The 18,821-nt window shown below is 38.6% G+C and overlaps 2 protein-coding genes across 8 annotated transcripts in view; both read left to right on the top strand.

The window, feature by feature from the left end:
* WWC3 (WWC family member 3) overlaps nucleotides 1-7,933 on the top strand; it is a 99,747-nt gene extending 91,814 nt beyond the window's left edge. For 3 of the 5 annotated variants that reach the window (XM_038173030.2, XM_038173032.2, XM_072029560.1), the window contains exons 19-23: nucleotides 1,019-1,183; nucleotides 2,192-2,284; nucleotides 3,302-3,532; nucleotides 3,895-4,022; nucleotides 5,404-7,933. In XM_038173030.2, coding sequence (XP_038028958.2) covers nucleotides 1,019-1,183; nucleotides 2,192-2,284; nucleotides 3,302-3,532; nucleotides 3,895-4,022; nucleotides 5,404-5,470 — 684 coding nt within the window. In that variant the 3' untranslated portion in view covers nucleotides 5,471-7,933. The remainder of the gene's footprint in view (nucleotides 1-1,018; nucleotides 1,184-2,191; nucleotides 2,285-3,301; nucleotides 3,533-3,894; nucleotides 4,023-5,403) is intronic. The other 2 variants (XM_072029553.1, XM_038173031.2) reach the window with 1 other exon arrangement.
* A 423-nt stretch (nucleotides 7,934-8,356) lies between these two features.
* CLCN4 (chloride voltage-gated channel 4) overlaps nucleotides 8,357-18,821 on the top strand; it is a 46,427-nt gene continuing 35,962 nt past the window's right edge. The window contains exon 1 of one of the 3 annotated variants that reach the window (XM_038173033.2): nucleotides 8,357-8,658. In XM_038173033.2, coding sequence (XP_038028961.1) covers nucleotides 8,655-8,658 — 4 coding nt within the window. In that variant the 5' untranslated portion in view covers nucleotides 8,357-8,654. Of the gene's footprint in view, nucleotides 8,748-11,256; nucleotides 11,397-18,821 lie in introns of those variants that run through there. The other 2 variants (XM_038173035.2, XM_038173034.2) reach the window with 2 other exon arrangements.

The raw sequence follows: 18,821 nt of genomic DNA, 5'->3' as shown, positions 1-18,821 counted from the left end.
ATCAGAAATGACATTAGCAATCCTATATGAGCACTGTCGTGATGACAGTGGTATGCCTTTTGAGTTGTTAAAAATGTCCTCTTTAGGGCAGTGGGTTTTTTTTTGTTTGTTTGTTTGTTTACTTGCTAGTAATTTCGGAACAGAACTATTATTTTTTTTTTTTTACATCAAAAGACAAGCTATTTTTACTGCTGCTTTTATCTAACTGTGAATATGCACTTGTATAAATGTTTGTATTGACTTGAAATTATAACAAAAAAAAATCATGATCTAATTCCAGTGCTCTTAGAAATTAGAATTGTTGAAGGAATCGTGCTGGAACTGAGGTATTTAAAATCTTTCAAATTCAAGATATGAGACATTGGAAATAATCCTGACAAGCTGAAATCAAGAAGCTTTCATTAAAGTAAAGGAACACTTATTTGTGTTGCCTTCAGGGAAGATTCTGTTTCATATTTTGGAATAAGTTATCTTAAAAGTTTTGATACTATGATAGAGTAGCATGTTTTTTTTTCCTATATTTCCAAATATTTTAGTATTCTTGTGCCACTGTTTAACAGTCTTTCAGTTCCCTTTCATTGGGTTTCTTCTCTTCATTTGAATTCCTGCAGTTTTAAGGTTGCTTTGTGTTTCAGTCACCTTGCTTTTGGAAATATGTCTTAGTTTTCTCCTTCTGTTGAGGCTGGGAGATCAGGCGGTAGCTTGATTAATGCCCAATTTCTAATGGTGAATGCAGTCTTTGTGCTCTGCAGCTATGATTCATGTTATAACTGCATCTTATAATTGTTACTTTTCCAGGGAAGTTTCTGAAAAGTAATCTTATAATTTTGAATGACCTAGTTTTAAAACTGCTAAAAATGAAGTGATTCATCCTCCATTCTCAAGGCTCATTAAAACTTTAGCCTAGCTAACAAGGCAAATTGTTTACTTTTGATATGGTTGAAATGTCTGGTTGGTTTTGATGAGAAAGAGAAAATAAGGAATAAAGTAAAATAAAATTCCTTCATTGTAATTTTAGGTGGATAAGGAAACTAACACTGAGGATCTGTTTCCTGAAGAAGTTGCTATTCTTCCAAAAGAGAGAACTAGCCGCAGGCCACGGGGTTCTGCTTTTGTTCGCAGTAGCACTATTGTTCGTTCCCAGACCTTCTCGCCTGGAGCACGAAGTCAGTATGTTTGCAGAGTGAGTAAGGCTTTAAAAGAAGTTTCGGGGAGAGGCCTCCACACAAGTATTTTCTGTATTTTTGATAACTTCTTCTTAAAATTTGAATTATAAGAACTATATACTACTATTTGATAATAATGAATAATATTTAGGTGAATGTAAATGTTGCACTGGGGAAGAAGTCCCCTGGTTCTTTATCTTTCTGAGTTTAAAACTGTTTTTTTTTGTTTGTTTGTTTGTTTTGTTTTGTTTTGTTTGTTTTTTCTTAAATTCAGATTTAAGAACCTACAATAACTTGAATCTTAAACCTTCTTTAACTAGCAGTCTTAGATATTGGGCTAGATTGATTAATTTTATGGAGGTCCAGTGCTGCCTAACGAGGTGTATGAACAGTGAGCTTAGAGGCCTTGTTTAACTTCCAGGTACATAAAAGTTGGATAAAGGGGGACTCAATGCATAATCCTGTGGTTACTGCATAAATATTCTTAGGGCTTTTTTGCTGCTGTTGCGAATGTCAATCATAGGATGCCCATTACAGTGGTATGCGGGGTTCCTGGGTGCACTGGTACAAGTAATTGAGAATCAGCACAATAATTCCAAACTCACGTTGAGTAGTTGCTATGTTCAACTGCAAAAGGCTTATAAGCAGTTTTCTCCCACCATTGCAGACCAATATATTGATACTAATTTTGGTATACTGGTGGAATGTCCACAGCTTGAGTTGTACTCTTTCATAAGATGTTGAGAGCTTGAGTTTGAATATGCCATAATGATTTTTAAGCCAAGAATCACCTGTTTTTTGCTCTCTTGTTTGTGTTGTATCCAGTGTATCAATGGACCACATCAAATTTTCAATATGTGCACTACTATATATAATTTTTTATAAATAGTTAAAGGCAATTTTTTGATTTAATTTGCTTAAAACAACACAATTTCATTTTTTTAAAAATAATACATCTTAAAATAAAAAAATAAATCTGAATTTAGATGTAAACAACCTTTATTTTCAATATCTTTTCTACTCAGCTGTATCGCAGTGACAGTGACAGCTCAACTCTGCCAAGGAAGTCACCTTTTGTCCGGAATACCTTGGAGAGGCGTACTCTACGGTATAAGCAGGTATAGCTACGAAACCTTTTTTTACTTAAATTGCTAGAAAAGTGGCACTGGTAGACATGTAAAGCTTTGGTATAAACGTAAACTGTGATGTTTTTAGGAAATATATGAGTGTTCTGTTATGTGATTAGTGTGAGGGATTGTTTTGTTTCTTTTTATTTTTTAAGCTGAAAGACACAGAAGTGAAATACTGTTGTGAACAATTGCTGAGGAAAAAACAAGGTGTGGCAGACAACAACTAGCCACTGGATTTGTATTGATTTAGATGTAAACTTTGTTAAATCTTTAAAATCTAGTTTATGATGCAGGGTGCAGGCCTGCAGAAGTGTGTATGAATAGTGGGAAAACATCTTGCTCCCCTCCCATGCAGCCTACAAGCAGCAGTATTTGAGGAATAAATAGGTTAAGTTCTCCTTTTTCTTCCCACCCTCCAGAACAGGTGGGTAGAGAAGGACAGGTAAGGTGTTACCTGTAGATAAATCATGTAGGTAAATGTCATATGGTTTAGCCTGGTAAGCAGAAGTTAATCTCTTGCTTATGTATGTAAGTAGACCAGCATGCTTCTCATTTTGTTTTGGAACGTATCTAAAAGCCAATACTGAATAAATTTCTTTAAGGGAAATCTGTTGCACCGTGCACTGTTTTCTAGCATCGTGATTCAGTTATGAGTTCTTCGTGTTATATCCCTTTTATTGTCATCATTACGTAAGAGTTCAGTCCATAAACTTAAATTAGTTAATTATTTATAAGCTAAGACTAGACTGTAAAGGAATGTAGTAAAAAGTATTAATTGAAAAAAGCTGTGTTTTGTACAGAAAACCCTTACAGCCAGTTAACCTTTCACTATGGGGTACAAATAACCTCTCTAAAACTGTGTCAAAAAAAAACAACACTTTTTGTAGAGTACATAAATAAAATAAAATAAAATGCATGCCCTTTGTAGCTAAAAATAGGCCAGTATACCATGTACCATGTTAAGAATAACATTCTGTGCATTTTATTTGAATCCAATTAATTCAGCAGTCCTGCAGATCATCTTTGGCTGAGCTTATGGCAAGAACGTCCTTAGACCTGGAGCTGGATCTCCAGGCATCCAGAACTAGACAGAGACAGCTGAACGAGGAGATATGTGTCTTAAGAGAGTTGAGACAGCGTCTGGAAGATGCTCAACTCAGAGGGCAGACAGATCTACCCCACTGGGTCCTTCGGGATGAGCGATTCCGAAATTTGTTGAAGGAAGCAGAGAGGCAGGTAAGCTAACATTAGATGAGTAGTCAACATTTTCAGAAACTTCTCATTTCAAAACTTTTTGATTGTAGAAAAATCTCTAAGGAGCTTTTTTTTTTTTTTTTTTTACAAAATTTCAAAATAACTAGAGTTGCTTCCATATATACATTAAGAAATTAAACAATAGTATCAGTCTCCTTCATTTATATTCATTCATTTATATTCATTCTCCTTCATTTACATTTATGATCTTAGTTATTTAAGATAATATACTGGTGTGGTTTTACTGGGATGAGTGGTAACAATCCACCATTTTAACCTGGGTAGTCTTGTGTTATATTTATTCACATGATAACTTTTGGCATTATATTTTTTCTCATTTTCAGACAAGACAGACCAAATTTGAACATCACCAAGAACAAGCAGCTGAAAAGATGCTAAAGAAAGCATCAAAAGAAATCTACCAGTTGCGTGGGCAAAATCAGAAGGAGCCTATTCAGGTGCAGACTTTTAGGTAAGTGGTAATGTGTACAGAACTAGTGTAACAATAGTTCATTACGGAGGTTAAAGCTCTCTGAAACATTTAGCTAAAATACTGTGTGTCTTGTATATAACCAGTAATTTTTAACCACATACTGATTTGGGCACATGAGTTTCCTTTGAATCACTTGTAGTACAAAGAGGCAGAGAAACGGTAAAGTTGTAGTGTTACAATTGTAAAACACGAGGAAAAAAATTCTTCAAGTGTACACAACATACCTTTAGGTGATTCTTTCAACTTAGCCTAGTTACTGTTTAGTTCAGATGATTTGTCAGGTCTTCAGTGCTAGCCTGTAGGCCTAAATTGTTTAGTGTAATACATATACATTACTAGGAACACTCTCTCCCTGAAATTACTCAGTAATATTCCAGCTTTCTTTTAAGCCTCTTCTTTGTGTTTTATTTCCTGTTTCATCTGTGTTTGCATAGTATGTGTCCTCTCTTAGCTTTAGTTTGTGTACAGGTGCCATTGATAATGGGCATTTCACAGGAAGATTTTATTACTTTAGCATTATTTTTTTCCTTTTTTTTTTAGTAGAATAACATTAGGATTAAGGAATGAAGAAATACTAGTGCAGTGTAGCTGTGGGGGAAAGCTCAGCTACAATTTTATATTCTGCTGTTAGTGTTCCAATTTTTAGAAGTTGTTTGCAGGGCATACTTAAATAAAATGCAAAAGTTGTCTATCCTTTAATGAACTATATTGGAAAGGGAAAGGTCTTCCTCACAGATGTGGAGAGGAAGTAAGAGGAATAAAAATTCTAGCATTGCTTTTGCATCTTGTATTTCTGTTAATAGAACAGGATTCATTTGCTTTGGCTACTGAGATAAAATTATGTGGGGAATTGATGAGATGAGAGAGATGCAGTAAAATGAAGCAAATGATAACTTGCTTGTTTAAATTCTTGCCCCTTGTATGCACACATTCATTTCTTACAACAGGTAAAGAATATTGCTTCTCAATAAAGAAGCAAAAAGATGAAAATGCCATCAGTTTTGTTGTTCTAGGCACTACTGAAAAATGTAGAAGGTGAATTTTGCATTGCAGAGGGAACTTAACGCAGGGCTAGTCCCGTGAAACCTTTTTACAGTGAACTATAATTGATGTCCAATAAGTTGTATAAAGCTACCACCTAAATTTTCAAAAACAGTAGTTGTGTTCAAGGGAGTGCCTCCAAAAGCACGCATTGAGGAGTTGTTTCTCATATTGAAGTAATCCCACAGTTCAACGTGTAACAAATAATAACTACTAACCAGAGTAAAAAAATGATGTTCTTGCAGGGGTGTGGGATATATTTGATTATATTTTATTTGAGGCATATATTTGACTTTCTTTTCATCTTTTTTGGTCACAGAGAGAAGATAGCATTTTTTACAAGACCAAGGATTAACATACCTCCTCTGCCAGCTGATGATGTATGACATGTTGCATTGTAAACATGAAGTATTTATCGCTTTTATTTTAATGAAGTTATTAGATTAGCCAAGTTTCTTTAAAAAAAAAAAGTGCAAAAGCTAATATACACGTTTTGTAAAAAATAAAAAAGTAAAAAAAAGTAAAAGTAAACAAAACCATATATATAAATATATATACATATATATATTTTATAATAGCGACTGCAACAAGGCTTGGTTTTTCCTTGTTGTGAAATTGACATCTCTGAAGACAACTTATTTTATAAAAGATCGACTATCCTGTTAAGAGCGTGTACAGTTTTTATGCTGTTTTATTTGACTTAAAGGCTGGAAGACAGAAACAAAGTGAGTTCAGGCAAATTCACTGTAGTGTAATTTATTTATAGTGCCTTTTTTCCTTGAAGGAAAATACCTACTTTAAGATGTATTTTAAGACTGAAATTTTGTTCTTCAGTATTTGTCATACAGTAGAATGGAACCATTGAGCTGGTTTTGTTTCTGATACCTGAAATGAAAATACTGTGTTCTAAAATTGTCACTTTCTTCAGCTTTATTATCTGTAGCTTATTATGTATATTGTATCCTTTAGCACTGTCTGCGTTATAGCAAAATATTATCACCTGCAATGTGTTTAACACTGATTAGAAGTGATGTTAAACATTGCAGAATTCATTTGCATGTTCTTACTGTGCACTAATAGATTGTTTTCATTTCAGTTTTGTCTAAAATATCTTTATATTCTTAACTAGATTCTCAATTTAAACGGAGGAAGGAAAAGGGTGACAGGTCTTTGTTTTGCTATTTAAGGGAAAAGTAGTTAAAAGAGCACTGTGAGCTAGCTGTGTGGAAAAACTGCTAAAGGAATATAGCAACTTCTACAGTTTTAAAGATTCTGATCTGATTCAGGAAAACACGTGCTAATTTCAGAAAGCAGCTGCAATAAGTAAGGGTGCTTAAGCACATGTTAATCCTAATGGATTTGCTTTGAGGTTACTGCATGTGAGTTCTGTTGTACAGTGACACTTTCCAGAAAGGAGGTGTATAATTCTGGAAGATATAGCTCACTTGATTGATAGTTGGACCAGCAGAAATGTGGTGAGAAATACTTTTCCTGTAACCATTCATTGTAATGAAAGACTGTCACCCTAAATTCCCGAGAATGCCAGTTTTGTGTCCTTGCATCCTGCAAGTATGTAAAAATACTTCTTTACTAAGCTACTATAATAGTTTCTCATATTTTTCTAATTATACCTACACAGAGAGGTGCCCAACACAAGACTAACTTTGCAAATTGCTGGAAATGCTTAGAAGGATGATCATGCTGTCTCTTCATTATGCCCAGGTCAAATTGACTCCAAATTTTTGTATGTCAGGAAACCAAAGCAACAGTCAAAAGCTAAACTTATCAAAACCTCTGACCAATGGGAATATTTTAAAATATTTTGTAAGTCGTCTGAGTTTCAAGAGCTTATACTCTGTTAGTTTGTCAAAGATCAGGAAAACCTGATAGTGAAACTGAATTGCTTTTATTTGTCCAGGCTGAGACCAAAAATACTGGAGGGGATGGGATGGGGGCTGGTAAAAGACGTTTTAAGCAAAGACGTTTAATTTTAAGCTACTACAGGCCTGGTATAGCCTATAATCATCACAGACATCAAGTGATCTGGTGGTGTAGCAATACGTATGAAATTAAAGTATGGTTAGCGTTTATCGTGCTAACCATCCTGAAGTCTCTCTTTTTGCCAGTTAAGTTTTGATGGGTGTATATTGGGTTCCTTGGGCTGAACTAGAGCTATTCAGAAACTATGCAGATAAAAGCCACGTAAATCATGTAAGAAATTGCTAGTGCTTGGGTAAAAGTCTAGGGACAGCAAGCTTTCAAGTGCTTGTTACTTGAAAAGATCAGTTGGTCGGAATTTCACGTCTCATGTTCAGTGGAGACCCTTACATAGTAGTATTTATCCAAAGTTACCATGTGGTGATACCAGAAATACTTGCTGTGTACTAAGAATAGACAACACTGTTTTCATGAGGGTGTTCCAGTCCTGGAAGAGCTTGCCCAGAGAGGTTATGAGATCTCTGCCCATGGAGGTGTAGAGGATTTGACTGGGCATGGCCCAGAGCAGCTTGGTTGTGTTAGACCCGCTTTGAGCAGGGGCTGCCATAGGGACCTCGCTTCCACCCTGAATTGTTCTGTGACTGTGTAACAAAGGGGCAATGTCTGGTGGCTTACCTCTTAGGGGGTTCAGCTGGTGTTTTTAATTAGTGACTGCTTGGAGACATCGTCAGTTTATCTTGTGAGTCCGTGATTCTGACTGCTGTAATGAGTTCTGTCTTGATGTGGTAATGAGTTATCATAGTCAGTATTCATCTCTCTCGTTTTTGTCACAGTTCTGTATGATTGTGTCATTTTTGTATTATTTGAAAGTATTTCTTCTATAAAATAAAATAATTTGCCATAAACAGAAAGAGAGTTTTGTTTAATGTCATAGAAGAAGACATTGTTGCAGTAGTTTATATTTGCCACACTGATGATGCTTTCATGAAGAAATTTTATATTTTGTAAAACAGTGTATGTAATGAATTTTCAAATAAAAAAGAGGAAATCTGTGAAGTTAGGGATTCTAGAGAGGTTGCACTGAAGACCTGAAATGGATACAGAGCGTAAGGAATGGCAGGTATGTTCTCCCACGTGCTTATTGCTCATGATAAGCCGACAGCTGTATCTGAGGCTCCGAGCTGAATATTCCAGGAATTCATGGGTAGCTCCTTATGACACATTGAACTGCATTTTTTTTTCTAGCAGAAGTTTGTACTTTGTAGATTAGTATTTGAAATAAATTGACAGCGTTATTTCTGTAGTATCTTCTTTATGACCAATCGCAAGCTGAAAACCACTGGAAAAAATACAAGTTAATGTTAGTAGGCAGAACTGCACTGCTTCTTTCACAAAGGAAAGTTAGACCTTAATATTTATCGAAAGGCCATTTTTTGGTTTCTCTATGCAGCCCTAAGCTGCCAGGAGCATGGGCAAATTTGTAGTACTGACACTTGACACCTTTCTCATCCAGTATTCGCAAGGCGTTAAGGGTATGACACAGTTTAGGTTATTTTTAAAATGGTCTGCTTGAAATAGTCATTTGGAATACCAACTGTCTCACTACCATCAGGATCAACAACAAAAGCTATAATGGGTATGTTGGTATGAATTTTCTGATATAAACATGAAATCTTATATGTGTTTCTTGCCGTGATTCTTGTAAGCACTTTGCAAGACTTCAAGGTAAGTGTATAAAATGAACAAATGTTTTTTTAGGAATCAAATGAACTATGTATTTTGCATCCATTCTTAGCAGAATGCAAATCTAAAATTTGTATTATGTTTTTAGTTTGGAGGAGGGTATTTTACTGCTTGTATTGAATCTAATCTCCTTTTTAACTATAGAGTCATAGGTCTATGACAGGAGGAAAAATATGTTTACAGAGGGACTTAAGAAACTACAGGCTAGCAAAAGCAAGAACAATCTTTTCTAAAAACATGATGTGAACAGTATTTTCTTTCCTCTGAGATTGCTTGATTGACTAAGTATAAATGAAAGAAAATATCAAAGAGTCAAATCAAATTGATTTTGGAATCTATGTATATAAGCGATTTGCTTGTACTGTGGAAAATCTTAATATTCTTGGGAATTAAAAGCTTCTCAGAAGCTGTTTCTGCTTTCTTATAACTTTTCAAAATCTCTCAAATTTGAACATATCTGGCTTATAGAATCACATATTCTACAGTGAATCAGTTACTCTGTCCCTTTAGTGTGCAGCTGGATCATCCAACTAAAAAAATAGACATTCAGGAAGAGACTCAGTGAGTTTACCTGTGGTAACAGACAAGAAAATTAAGAAGTGAATTTAGGAAAATTTGTCCAGGAAGAAATGGGAGATTGAGAGCCCTGTGCTTGTTTTCTTACAGCACAGAATTGCTATCCCGTGTTTAGGATGTGGTACTTGCATTCTGTTAATGTGTCTTATGGCACGAAACTTTCCAGGTATAGATGGTTGTGTCTGACTGATTCAATTCAAATTGCTTGCTGTTTTCCTTACTTCTGTTTCATAAAGCAATTAAGGAAAATTGCAGATACTTTATCAAGAAACTAAATTAAATACTCTGTGTTGGTTTAACTTCCTCCACAGGATTCAATTGGCATATTAATATTGATTTTAATGGGCTCAAAGAACAGACGCTGGCAAGAAGTTAGGCCTTTCCTCCCATCACTTTTCCTCACTTTACTGATGTGGTTATGGTAGCTCTGCAGCTATTAGTGATTCATGAACAATAGGGAAATGCGATCTGCACTACTGTGTGTAAAGGGCATAATCAAATCTCTTTCCTAAAGGCATGCTCCAGAAAAGTGTAGGAATTGCAGGTGAAGCAAATCAAGTGCTCAGATTTCACAATAAAATTGAAAACGTGTAACTTCTGTTTGGGTAATCCATATCAGAAATAAGGGGTACTGGAGCTCCCTTCAGCTTACAGACAAGATCTGGAGGAGCTGTGTAGCCATTTTGAAAAGGTTTTGTACACTCTGTACCAACCAGCTTGCTTTGTTGGGCCAAACTGTCTGCTTAGAGCATCACCCCAAAAATGTCCACATGCACTGGTACAAAAAGGTCTTCCAAACTGTGCTCTGTGGCCTTTGAAGTTGGTGGAAGCCACGTGTGTGCCTTCAATGACTCATGGATGTTTTCATGTGTACCTGTACAAGATCTCCCTCTACCTAGCTGTTGTGCTTGCTTAAGTAATACAAAGCACAACTTGCATACCCTTAAGGGTAAAAACCAGTCTGCACCATGTTCAAATAAGAGACAATAAGCAGCGGAAGGTGAATGTCTTGAAATAAAGCATAACGTTGCATGCACACAAACTTGCTTATTTGTATTCTGTCTTAATAAAGAACAGTTATAACCGTGGTGTTGGAGAGCATGATCCTAGTGGGGCATGTGAAATCTGTACAATCAACTTTCGAAATTACTATTTTGTAGTAGAACTTGAATACATTGTACAGTATAACAAAAGTGTATGTGTGTGTATATATATATATGGTTCTCAGTTGCAATACATAGTTAATCAAAATGTGAAAGTCGAGGTAATTGCTTTATTATAATATTTGATGGGAAAAAAAAAAGTAGAAGTTTTGAAAAAGGAAAACTAGGTTGGCAAATAAATCTTTCAAGCAGTAGCAGTTGCATTGAAGAAAAGGCAGAAGGCTGTAAATGAGGTTATTTAATGGATGAATGGGGTGGAGAATGAGGAAGTGAAGGTAACAGAGGAACAGAACCTTTGAGGTAATCTTGCAAAGCTCAAATATGACCCAGAAGTTGGAGGGAAGTCAATCTGGATAAGCTTGAAGTGGAATACAGGGAGAAGGAAAAATGCAAGGGATGGTGAAATTGTGGTTTGTCTCACTTCCAAGCTGCTGTGATTACATATTTCATAAAGATTAAAGAAGATAATTATGGCACCTGGGCGCTGCTGCAGAGTAGGTAGGAATAAAACTTAATTCGCACACAGTATACTTACAGTGCTTTTTCCTCTTGAAAAAAAATGTGATTCTTATTGCTGTTGCAACAAAATCCATGAACTCTCTTTAAAAAAAAAAAAAAAAGGCTCAGGTGAGGGGGGAAAAAAAGGCACCAGATGATCTAATGGCTGCAGAAATATGTAAGGAAGGATAAAGAAGCTTGCAGTTTAATCCTGCAGGATTACAGAGCAGTCTCTTTCCAGCCCCGTCTCCTATCAGAAATCCTATAGACGGAGGATGCAGTCACATGATTGTTACTGCTTCCTCCCCATGACATCATTGCTTTGCAGCCATACCACCAAAGAAAGGATGCTATTAAAATCTTTGGGTCTGGGCTAAATGATGTTGCATTGCAGGTAAGCAACGTTAATTCTTCGAAAAAATTAGTTTGCCAGCTGCTCGTGTGCTGCCGTCCTGGAGCTGCAGCTCTGTTAGGCAGGGTTTTCACTGGAAAAGAAAGCAGAACGGTTTCTCTGCGAGCAGAGGGTTTGCAGGTGCAGAGGCTGCTTGCTGGCTCTGTGCTGGTCTTCCGGCTGACATCCCCAGCAGAAAGGCTGCCAGCTGGAGCTTTAAAGCTGAAGAAGGCCCTTTGTCCCTGCATCTTGCTATGGCTCCTTCGTGTGTCTGCTGAACTCTGTATTTGCATGAGCAGCCATCATCATCCAGCCCTGTGGAGGGAGAGAGGGCAGCAATACTGTCTTGGTTGCATTCCCCGTTTCGTGGGATTTTTGGTTTTGCTTCGCTTAGTTTTTAACCCTGCATGCCTAAAGAAAGTTATTACAGAGAGAGATGTGTCTGCGCTTTAAAAGGAATGAGGATTAACTTGTTCAGGGGGTTAACAGATGTATTTGGGGAAAGAGGCTTTTCCTTTTTTAATTTTTGCTGACGTGGTTTGAAAGTACCTAGTCCAGCAGGTTTCCCGCATAATTTGCTGTAGCGTAGGATAGGTTTTGTTTGTCATCCAAAATAAACATGAAAAAATATTCTCCCAAAAAGACAGAGGAGATGACAAGCAGATTTTTGCTTCTTACACAAACTGCCAATCCTCGAAAGGCTAAAAAATCCTTGCTAAATGGATTTTTCGGACAGTGGGTATTTATGTAGCAAAGTCCAAAGACTGTTTTCTTTTCCTGGTGTGGGTGTTTAATTATGCACTCCATAAAACTTATGGAAGACATATATTTTCAGATTAAAAATGTTGACTTGACTCTTCTGTGGCTTTTTTTAATTCTGGCTTGATTTTTTAAAAATATATTTTAGGTTATTTGCAGTGCATTATTATTTTTCTTAGTTTAATACAAATGCTACAATGAAAGAAGCTGATTTTTGAGCTTATACTAGTCAGAAAAGTAAAACTGCATTCCCCCCCCCCCCCCCCATTTTTTAAGTGTTCTGATAAATATTTTGTTCCTTTGCCAGAGAATGGAGGATGACTCAGCTGCAGCTTCATCAGGCAGATAGTCAGGTGACTTTTCATTCCTAGTACGCAGGAAGTTTTCTTATTTGTCAAAATCCTGTTCTTTGTTCAAATATTTTTTCCCACTATTGAAAATTCTGAGAATTTGGCATGTCTAGGATCTCTGTATGCACACCTAAACACTCGTGGAGGAGATTTTGGATCTCCTATGGTAAAGTTAACTAGGCTGTATGCCTTAGGGAAAGGTGGTCTGAAGTGACGATATATGCAGTCATATCAGGGTCAGAAAACATGGAAGAAAAAAAATTATAGAACCAAAACCAACAACTAAACACAACCAAAGCCAGCAGTAGTAATGAAGCATTGAAAAAAATGAAGTAAGAAAGGACAACAGTTTTTCAAAATGGAAAGCTCTAAGAAATTTTTTTTTTCAGCCAAACCTCTGTTTTTACATGATCTTGGTTCAAAAGCAATACAAATACAAACCTTTCATTTTATGAGATCACAGTGAAGACTGTATCTTGATGGCACTAGTACTGAACTTCCTCTTTTAAGTTCCTCTGAAGCATCAGGAGAAGTCTTGTGTCAATTCTTCCTACCTAGCACTTAAAGTACACCAAACTCCTCTCTTGCTCACCGTGTGTGCAGGGACTTGGCTCTTTGCCCACATGAAGTACACACCAGGGCTGCCACACACAGATTCTATGGGCACAGTGTGCCTTTTTTTTTTTTTTGTCCCCAGCCTGGATCATATTTGAGTCCTGGTCTCCTGATTTGAGTCAGGTGTTTTTCATGCAACAAAAGATGTGATACCAGCCTAAATGTATGCTGGAACAACTCAGAAATTTTGAAGGATTTGAGTCCCTTAACAGCTATTTAGTGTAAAACTGTGACCCTGGAAATATCCCTGGTTGGAGTGCTTTGCTCTCCTGGGCCGGGTGCATTTCACTCAGGGCACCTGCCCCATCTGGTTTCTGGTGGTGCCCATCTCCCTGCCAAAGGACGTAGTGGCCCAGGCCTTTTAAACCAGGACTGGAGGAAGTCCCATGGATGGTGTTGGATGGTCTGCCTGCAGAAAACAGGCAGGGAAACAGGGGCAGTTTGTAGAGTAGGAGTCTAATGTGTTTCTCAGCATATATGCATATATACACTAAAGGTAATGGATTTACTCAGATTTCTTCCTTTCTAGCCCAGAAGAAGCAAAAATCACACATGACCCACAGTTGATGCTAAAAGAGAAATTCTGGCAGGGTGACTGTAGGTTACTATTCCTAAAGCGCTTCTAACATGTTGCACTAGAAAATTATCACAAGGGCGGGCCTTTCCTTTCTTGCAGGTGGGGGAACTCAGGGTATGAAGTCACCTTTCTGTAAATGCACAGCTGACCAGCATCAATTGCAGCAATGCTAACCACTGCCCTCAGAAAAACATGACCCTCCATCTGTATGAGTGACTCACTCAAATCATGAGAAGTGACACGGTAGAACAGATTAATGGCTTTTCTACTGCAGGTTTATCAGCTTTATTTCAAGCTGAGGGCTCAGAAAGGTTTTTAGTGAGAGGTGCATTTAATGCTGCTACACTCACCATTTAAGGGGAGAGCCTTTTAGTGCAACTCTCTTCTCTCTGTATTTATTTTTTTTCTTCCCCTGAAATCCATGTTTTCCCTCTTAATGCTATCATTTTCTGACTGAGGAGACAAAAGGCAGCACTGCAGACCAAAACCTGGTGCTGCAAAGCTTGCCGGTATGTGCCACAAACAGGAAAGCTGTATGGCACCCCTGAACCTTCAGCTCTGTTTTTGAGTTCGGTGGCAGCAAATCAGCTGCTCCAAGAGGAAAACTCACCCTGTTTTGTGAGTAAGGGGAATAGAGGAAAAGCAAGAAAAGAAGCTATGCATGCTGGTAGCCTGATTGCCAGTTCTCCTCTCTCCTCAATTTTAGTTTCTTACCAACGATGCTGAAGGATTTCTGAATTTTATCTAATCAAACCTTGCTTTCTTCAAGAAGTAAAGGCATGCTGGTTCTTGAAGGCCCACAGAGCTCATCTGCTGCTGGCGTGTCAGTGGAGGGGCATCCTTTAATAAAGCTGTCACAACTTGGTTTGTGAAAGGCGGACCATCATGCCCCATAGCCAACAGTGTTTCCACAGCCTCAAGATCAATGGTAGCAACTACATTTTTTGGAGGGACTGTTCAGGCTTGCTCAAAATAACATAGAGAAGTGCATTTAGTATTATTTTTCTCAATATGGAGCCTATTTTGAGCTATGTGAGTGCTAAAATTCCACTTGGCAGTTGTGGGGAAAGAGCTGGGTTTTCCCCCGCCCCTCTCTCCTGACATAACTCAGCAGCTGAACTAATTTTGGTCAAACTTTCCAAGAAACCTCCAGTGGAGACCAGACACCTGATATTTCATCCTGAAAGGAATTTGCTTCCAAAGGGAGACCTGCTCTGGGAGGGGGAGCAGGGGGCAGGCTAGGCGTGCAGGCCTCTTGATACTGAGGAGAAGCACTGTCACCTAGGGACCTCCTGAGAGAAGAAAGGGAGTCACCCTGTGCCTGCTGTGCCCCCCACCAAAGGGTCTCAGTGCCCTGGTCATTTGTCCTTAGCTCCAACCCTGCTGTGGGGCACATGGGGTGCTCAAGCCTCCAAGCAGGCCATGCTGCCCTATGCACCAGGCCCCCTTGTCGTGCCTCACCTCGCCTCACCTGCCCCGTGTTCCCAGCCAGCACCAATATTACTGCTGTGCTCACGCCCTTTGCACGTGTGGTGGTTGAGGGGGAATGTTTGGAGACTGTGGTTCAGTCTGGAGGAGCCTTTTGTGCCTTCAGTTTTCCACCACTTATCCCAAATGTTTCCCCCGTGCCTTCCAGGCCCTCTCCCCTGTGATCTACTGCCCTGTGTTTTTTGAGCTCTGCTGCGGCTTCATAATTTTTTCCATAGAGGTTACTCAGGGTAAAGCTACACTTCAAAGATTGACTCTATTTAGCTTGCCCACACTATCATAGCAGGAAACTCCTTAATGTGTGGTGATGGGGCCATACAGTAACATGCTGCAGTATTTTAAAGTCATGTTCCAGATACTGCAGCCAGTCTGCTCTTGTGCTGTGGGAGATGGCAGGCTTGTGCAGTATAATTTACACGTATACAGGGGCTGAGCCATTAATCCTTGCATTATAAGAGAAGGATTTGCCAATTTCATTATTCCTCTGTACTTTCCTAATTTAACTTCTCTCTGCTTTTTTTTTTGGGTGCCATATTATGTTTCCAGAAAGGCTTGTGACTAGGTTCAGCATTTTCTTATTTTTTCTTATTTTTGCAGAGACAGTGCCTTGCTCTGGTCCAAGGCCATCTCAATGTTTTTTAAACACTATTGTTAAGGTAGAAGGTCAATAGATCATCTTACTGGGTCTGAGGCTTTTAAGATGAATAGTCTTAAATTGGTCATGGATGTTTGTGAGCCTGCAGAAAACTGCACATTTAACTTGTCAGTGATTAAGTCTGCTTTTGCTGTAAACAGCTTCCTTGTAAACTCATCACCCAGCAGCATCTTACTTTTTATTTAGTGGAATGCTTTGTAACTGTTTACCTCCTTCTACATCTTATAGGGTGCAATGTCACATTGCTGTGCCTAGGTTGTCTTCTAGGCAGCACCCATCCTGCTTGGCCTTCTTGGCTGCAGGCTAAGTAAAATGTGTTTTCTCACTGCTCCTCAAAAGCATATGTCCCTGATCATCTTGCTGTATTTCTCATTCATCTCTTTCCAGGTGACCTCATAATAATCATGCTTGCTGGCTTTCTGTGCTCTCAGGCCTATTTTCTCCCGCCAGGCAGTCCTGAAGACCTGTAGTGTGACTGTGCTCTGCTCTGGGATCCATTTCCTGCAGCGCGGGCCCCCACCTATGTCCTCTTACAGCTCTTCCTGAACACTGACTTCAGCTTGCTCTGCAGGCAGCAGTGACCTCCTGATTACCTGGATCCAGGGCCTGGGTGGGGAGTGCTCAATTTCCATCTATTACTAAATCTAAATCCCTTGGGACAGAGGGTACATGGCTGTTGGCAGAGCACCTAGCTCTCAAGATGAGATGCCCGTGTTTGACTGGTTACACTGAGCAGTCTGTGACAAGAAGTGTTAATGTCCATGAATCTGGGTCACCGTGTTTGGCTTCTTTGGGCTTTCAGTATTAGGAATGGTCAATAAAGATAGCAAGACCATGGAGAGTGGCAAATCATCTATCAATGCAAAGGAGTTTTGTGATGACTGCCATTTGGTAAACCAGTAAGACTGCATTGTTTATAATCAAAGTCCCAGAGATTGTCACAGTCCCCACTCTTTGTGCAGTGCATGCTGTAATATCACATAACATCAGCACAGCTAACTACACTGAGCATTCAAATCAGTAGTGTGTTCAGTTCTGATGGAGTCTGGATTTAACAGGCCTTGAATCATTTCAAAAGCATCATGTCTGCAGTAGGACCCTCCCTGCTTTCTATGTATGTATGTTTATTTGTACCAGAACATAGAAAAGCCATGAGTTGTACCATGTTCTGCTTTCATGTGTTGGCTAGCTCATGCCACATTTGGAAGAGATGGAATAGATGATGCTTTAGATGCCCAGGAAAAGTCACTCCAAACAAATACAAACTGAGGAACTTACAATAGGCTTTTAGGCTTCTGCTTTCTTCCACCAGCTTCTTGGCAGATCCACTTCTTCCTTATGCTACAGCAGAGGAACTGAGAGAAGTATGCTTTGTTGTTTGCATAGTCACATTCCACATAGCTAGCCCCACACTACTCTCTTCACCGAAAACAGCATAAAGATGAAAGCGTGTAGGTGAACGTTCATCTGCTAGAAATATTTAGTATCAGTTCACTGATACAGCTCTTCTAGCTGTGACTTTAACATTTGCACATGCTGTAATAGTGCTGCAAAGGTCAGAGGTTGTCAGCATTTCCATTATAAATGTAATTTATCATTCTTCCACAAGACTTAGCACTAAGCTGCAGTGTACAGCTGGTCTGAATCACAAGAAGATGAGTTTACTCACTGCGGAAATGACCTTAAATATGATAATACTACTTTTTGGTTCTTAAAAAAATAAATAAAAATAATAATAATAATAACAAAAAGTAAGCAAACAGCAGAAGAGACCTACAGTCCACATACTGTCCACATACTGTGCTTGTTGGCATGCACCAGCCCATCAAGCAGCTAGCTCACTGCATTTGCACCCTGGCTTCTGTAGGCTGTCTGCACTAACCTCTTCATTGTTTTCTTTGCATAGGAGGCTTCAGTGTTTACTTAAAAATTGTCTGGCTTCTTTCATCATCAAGCCTCATGGTCTAATCTTTGAACTTGTGCTTGTGATCCTTACTTCCAACTCCTCTCATGCAACACCTCACAAGTTTGTAGGGCAGTGTCCCTTTCTTTCTAACTACGTAGTATTATGCACCAAACACAGCTAACTGGGAGATTTGGGATTGAGTATCAGGTTGAGCTGGCCCAATGTTTCTGGAAGATATCTAGGCTTATGTGGCAGCCGGGAGAGCCTCTGTGAAGAGGCACAATTGCCAGTCTAGCACTCTGGCCTCCCATGATTTGTGAATCAATCCCTGCCAGGACCTTGCCCCATCTACAGGACCGCAGTAGTCTGACGTGGGTCTAAATCAAGGGAAATCTGCTAATTGGGCTCCAAGGAGGAAGTCTCTGAGAACAGAAGACACTTGGTTCAGTCAGACTTCTTTGTTTGGCTTTTAGCAGGAATTAGTTTTACAGTTGGTAAAGCAGAGGTTTAACAAAAATGTCCAGTTGTAGAAATACCTAAGCTATTCAGTAAAAATGATAGCTGAAGAATGAGTCTTTCCATACTGAAGCATAGGGAATGAAATGGCAGATGAAATTTTAAGTTGATAAAGGCAAAATAATGAGGGAAATGACCTGAAGAGACCACAGAATGATAGGCTTCTGACTCTCATGGAACATATCCTGGAGTTATAGCAGATTGCTCAATGAAAATGTTGGATGTATGCCTAAGGAAAACAAATGGAACGCCAGGAATTATTAGAAAAGAATAGGGGACTAAGCAGGAAATGTTTGCCATTACACAAATTGTTTCATCAGCATCTGGAAAAGCAGTGGAAAGGACAGGAAGGACATCAGAAGTCAGAACAACAAAGGGACAAAATACATGTCACACAGCAGCATAACAAGATCAGACACTTTTTATTGTATATAAGTTTTGTTGGAGTATACAAATTCCTTAAATATTCAGGTGTTATGGCTAACAGTTGCATTTGTTACTGATTCTGTATGCAATGGAGTTGCATTATTTTTGTTTGAATTGGTAGCCTTGGACTCATTTG

Source organism: Anas platyrhynchos, chromosome 1 (genome assembly GCF_047663525.1).
Source record: "Anas platyrhynchos isolate ZD024472 breed Pekin duck chromosome 1, IASCAAS_PekinDuck_T2T, whole genome shotgun sequence".
In the NCBI taxonomy this organism is placed as follows: domain Eukaryota; kingdom Metazoa; phylum Chordata; class Aves; order Anseriformes; family Anatidae; genus Anas; species Anas platyrhynchos.
The sequence above is the reverse complement of the archived record's forward strand: the minus strand, read 5'-3'. Positions and strand labels throughout refer to the sequence as shown.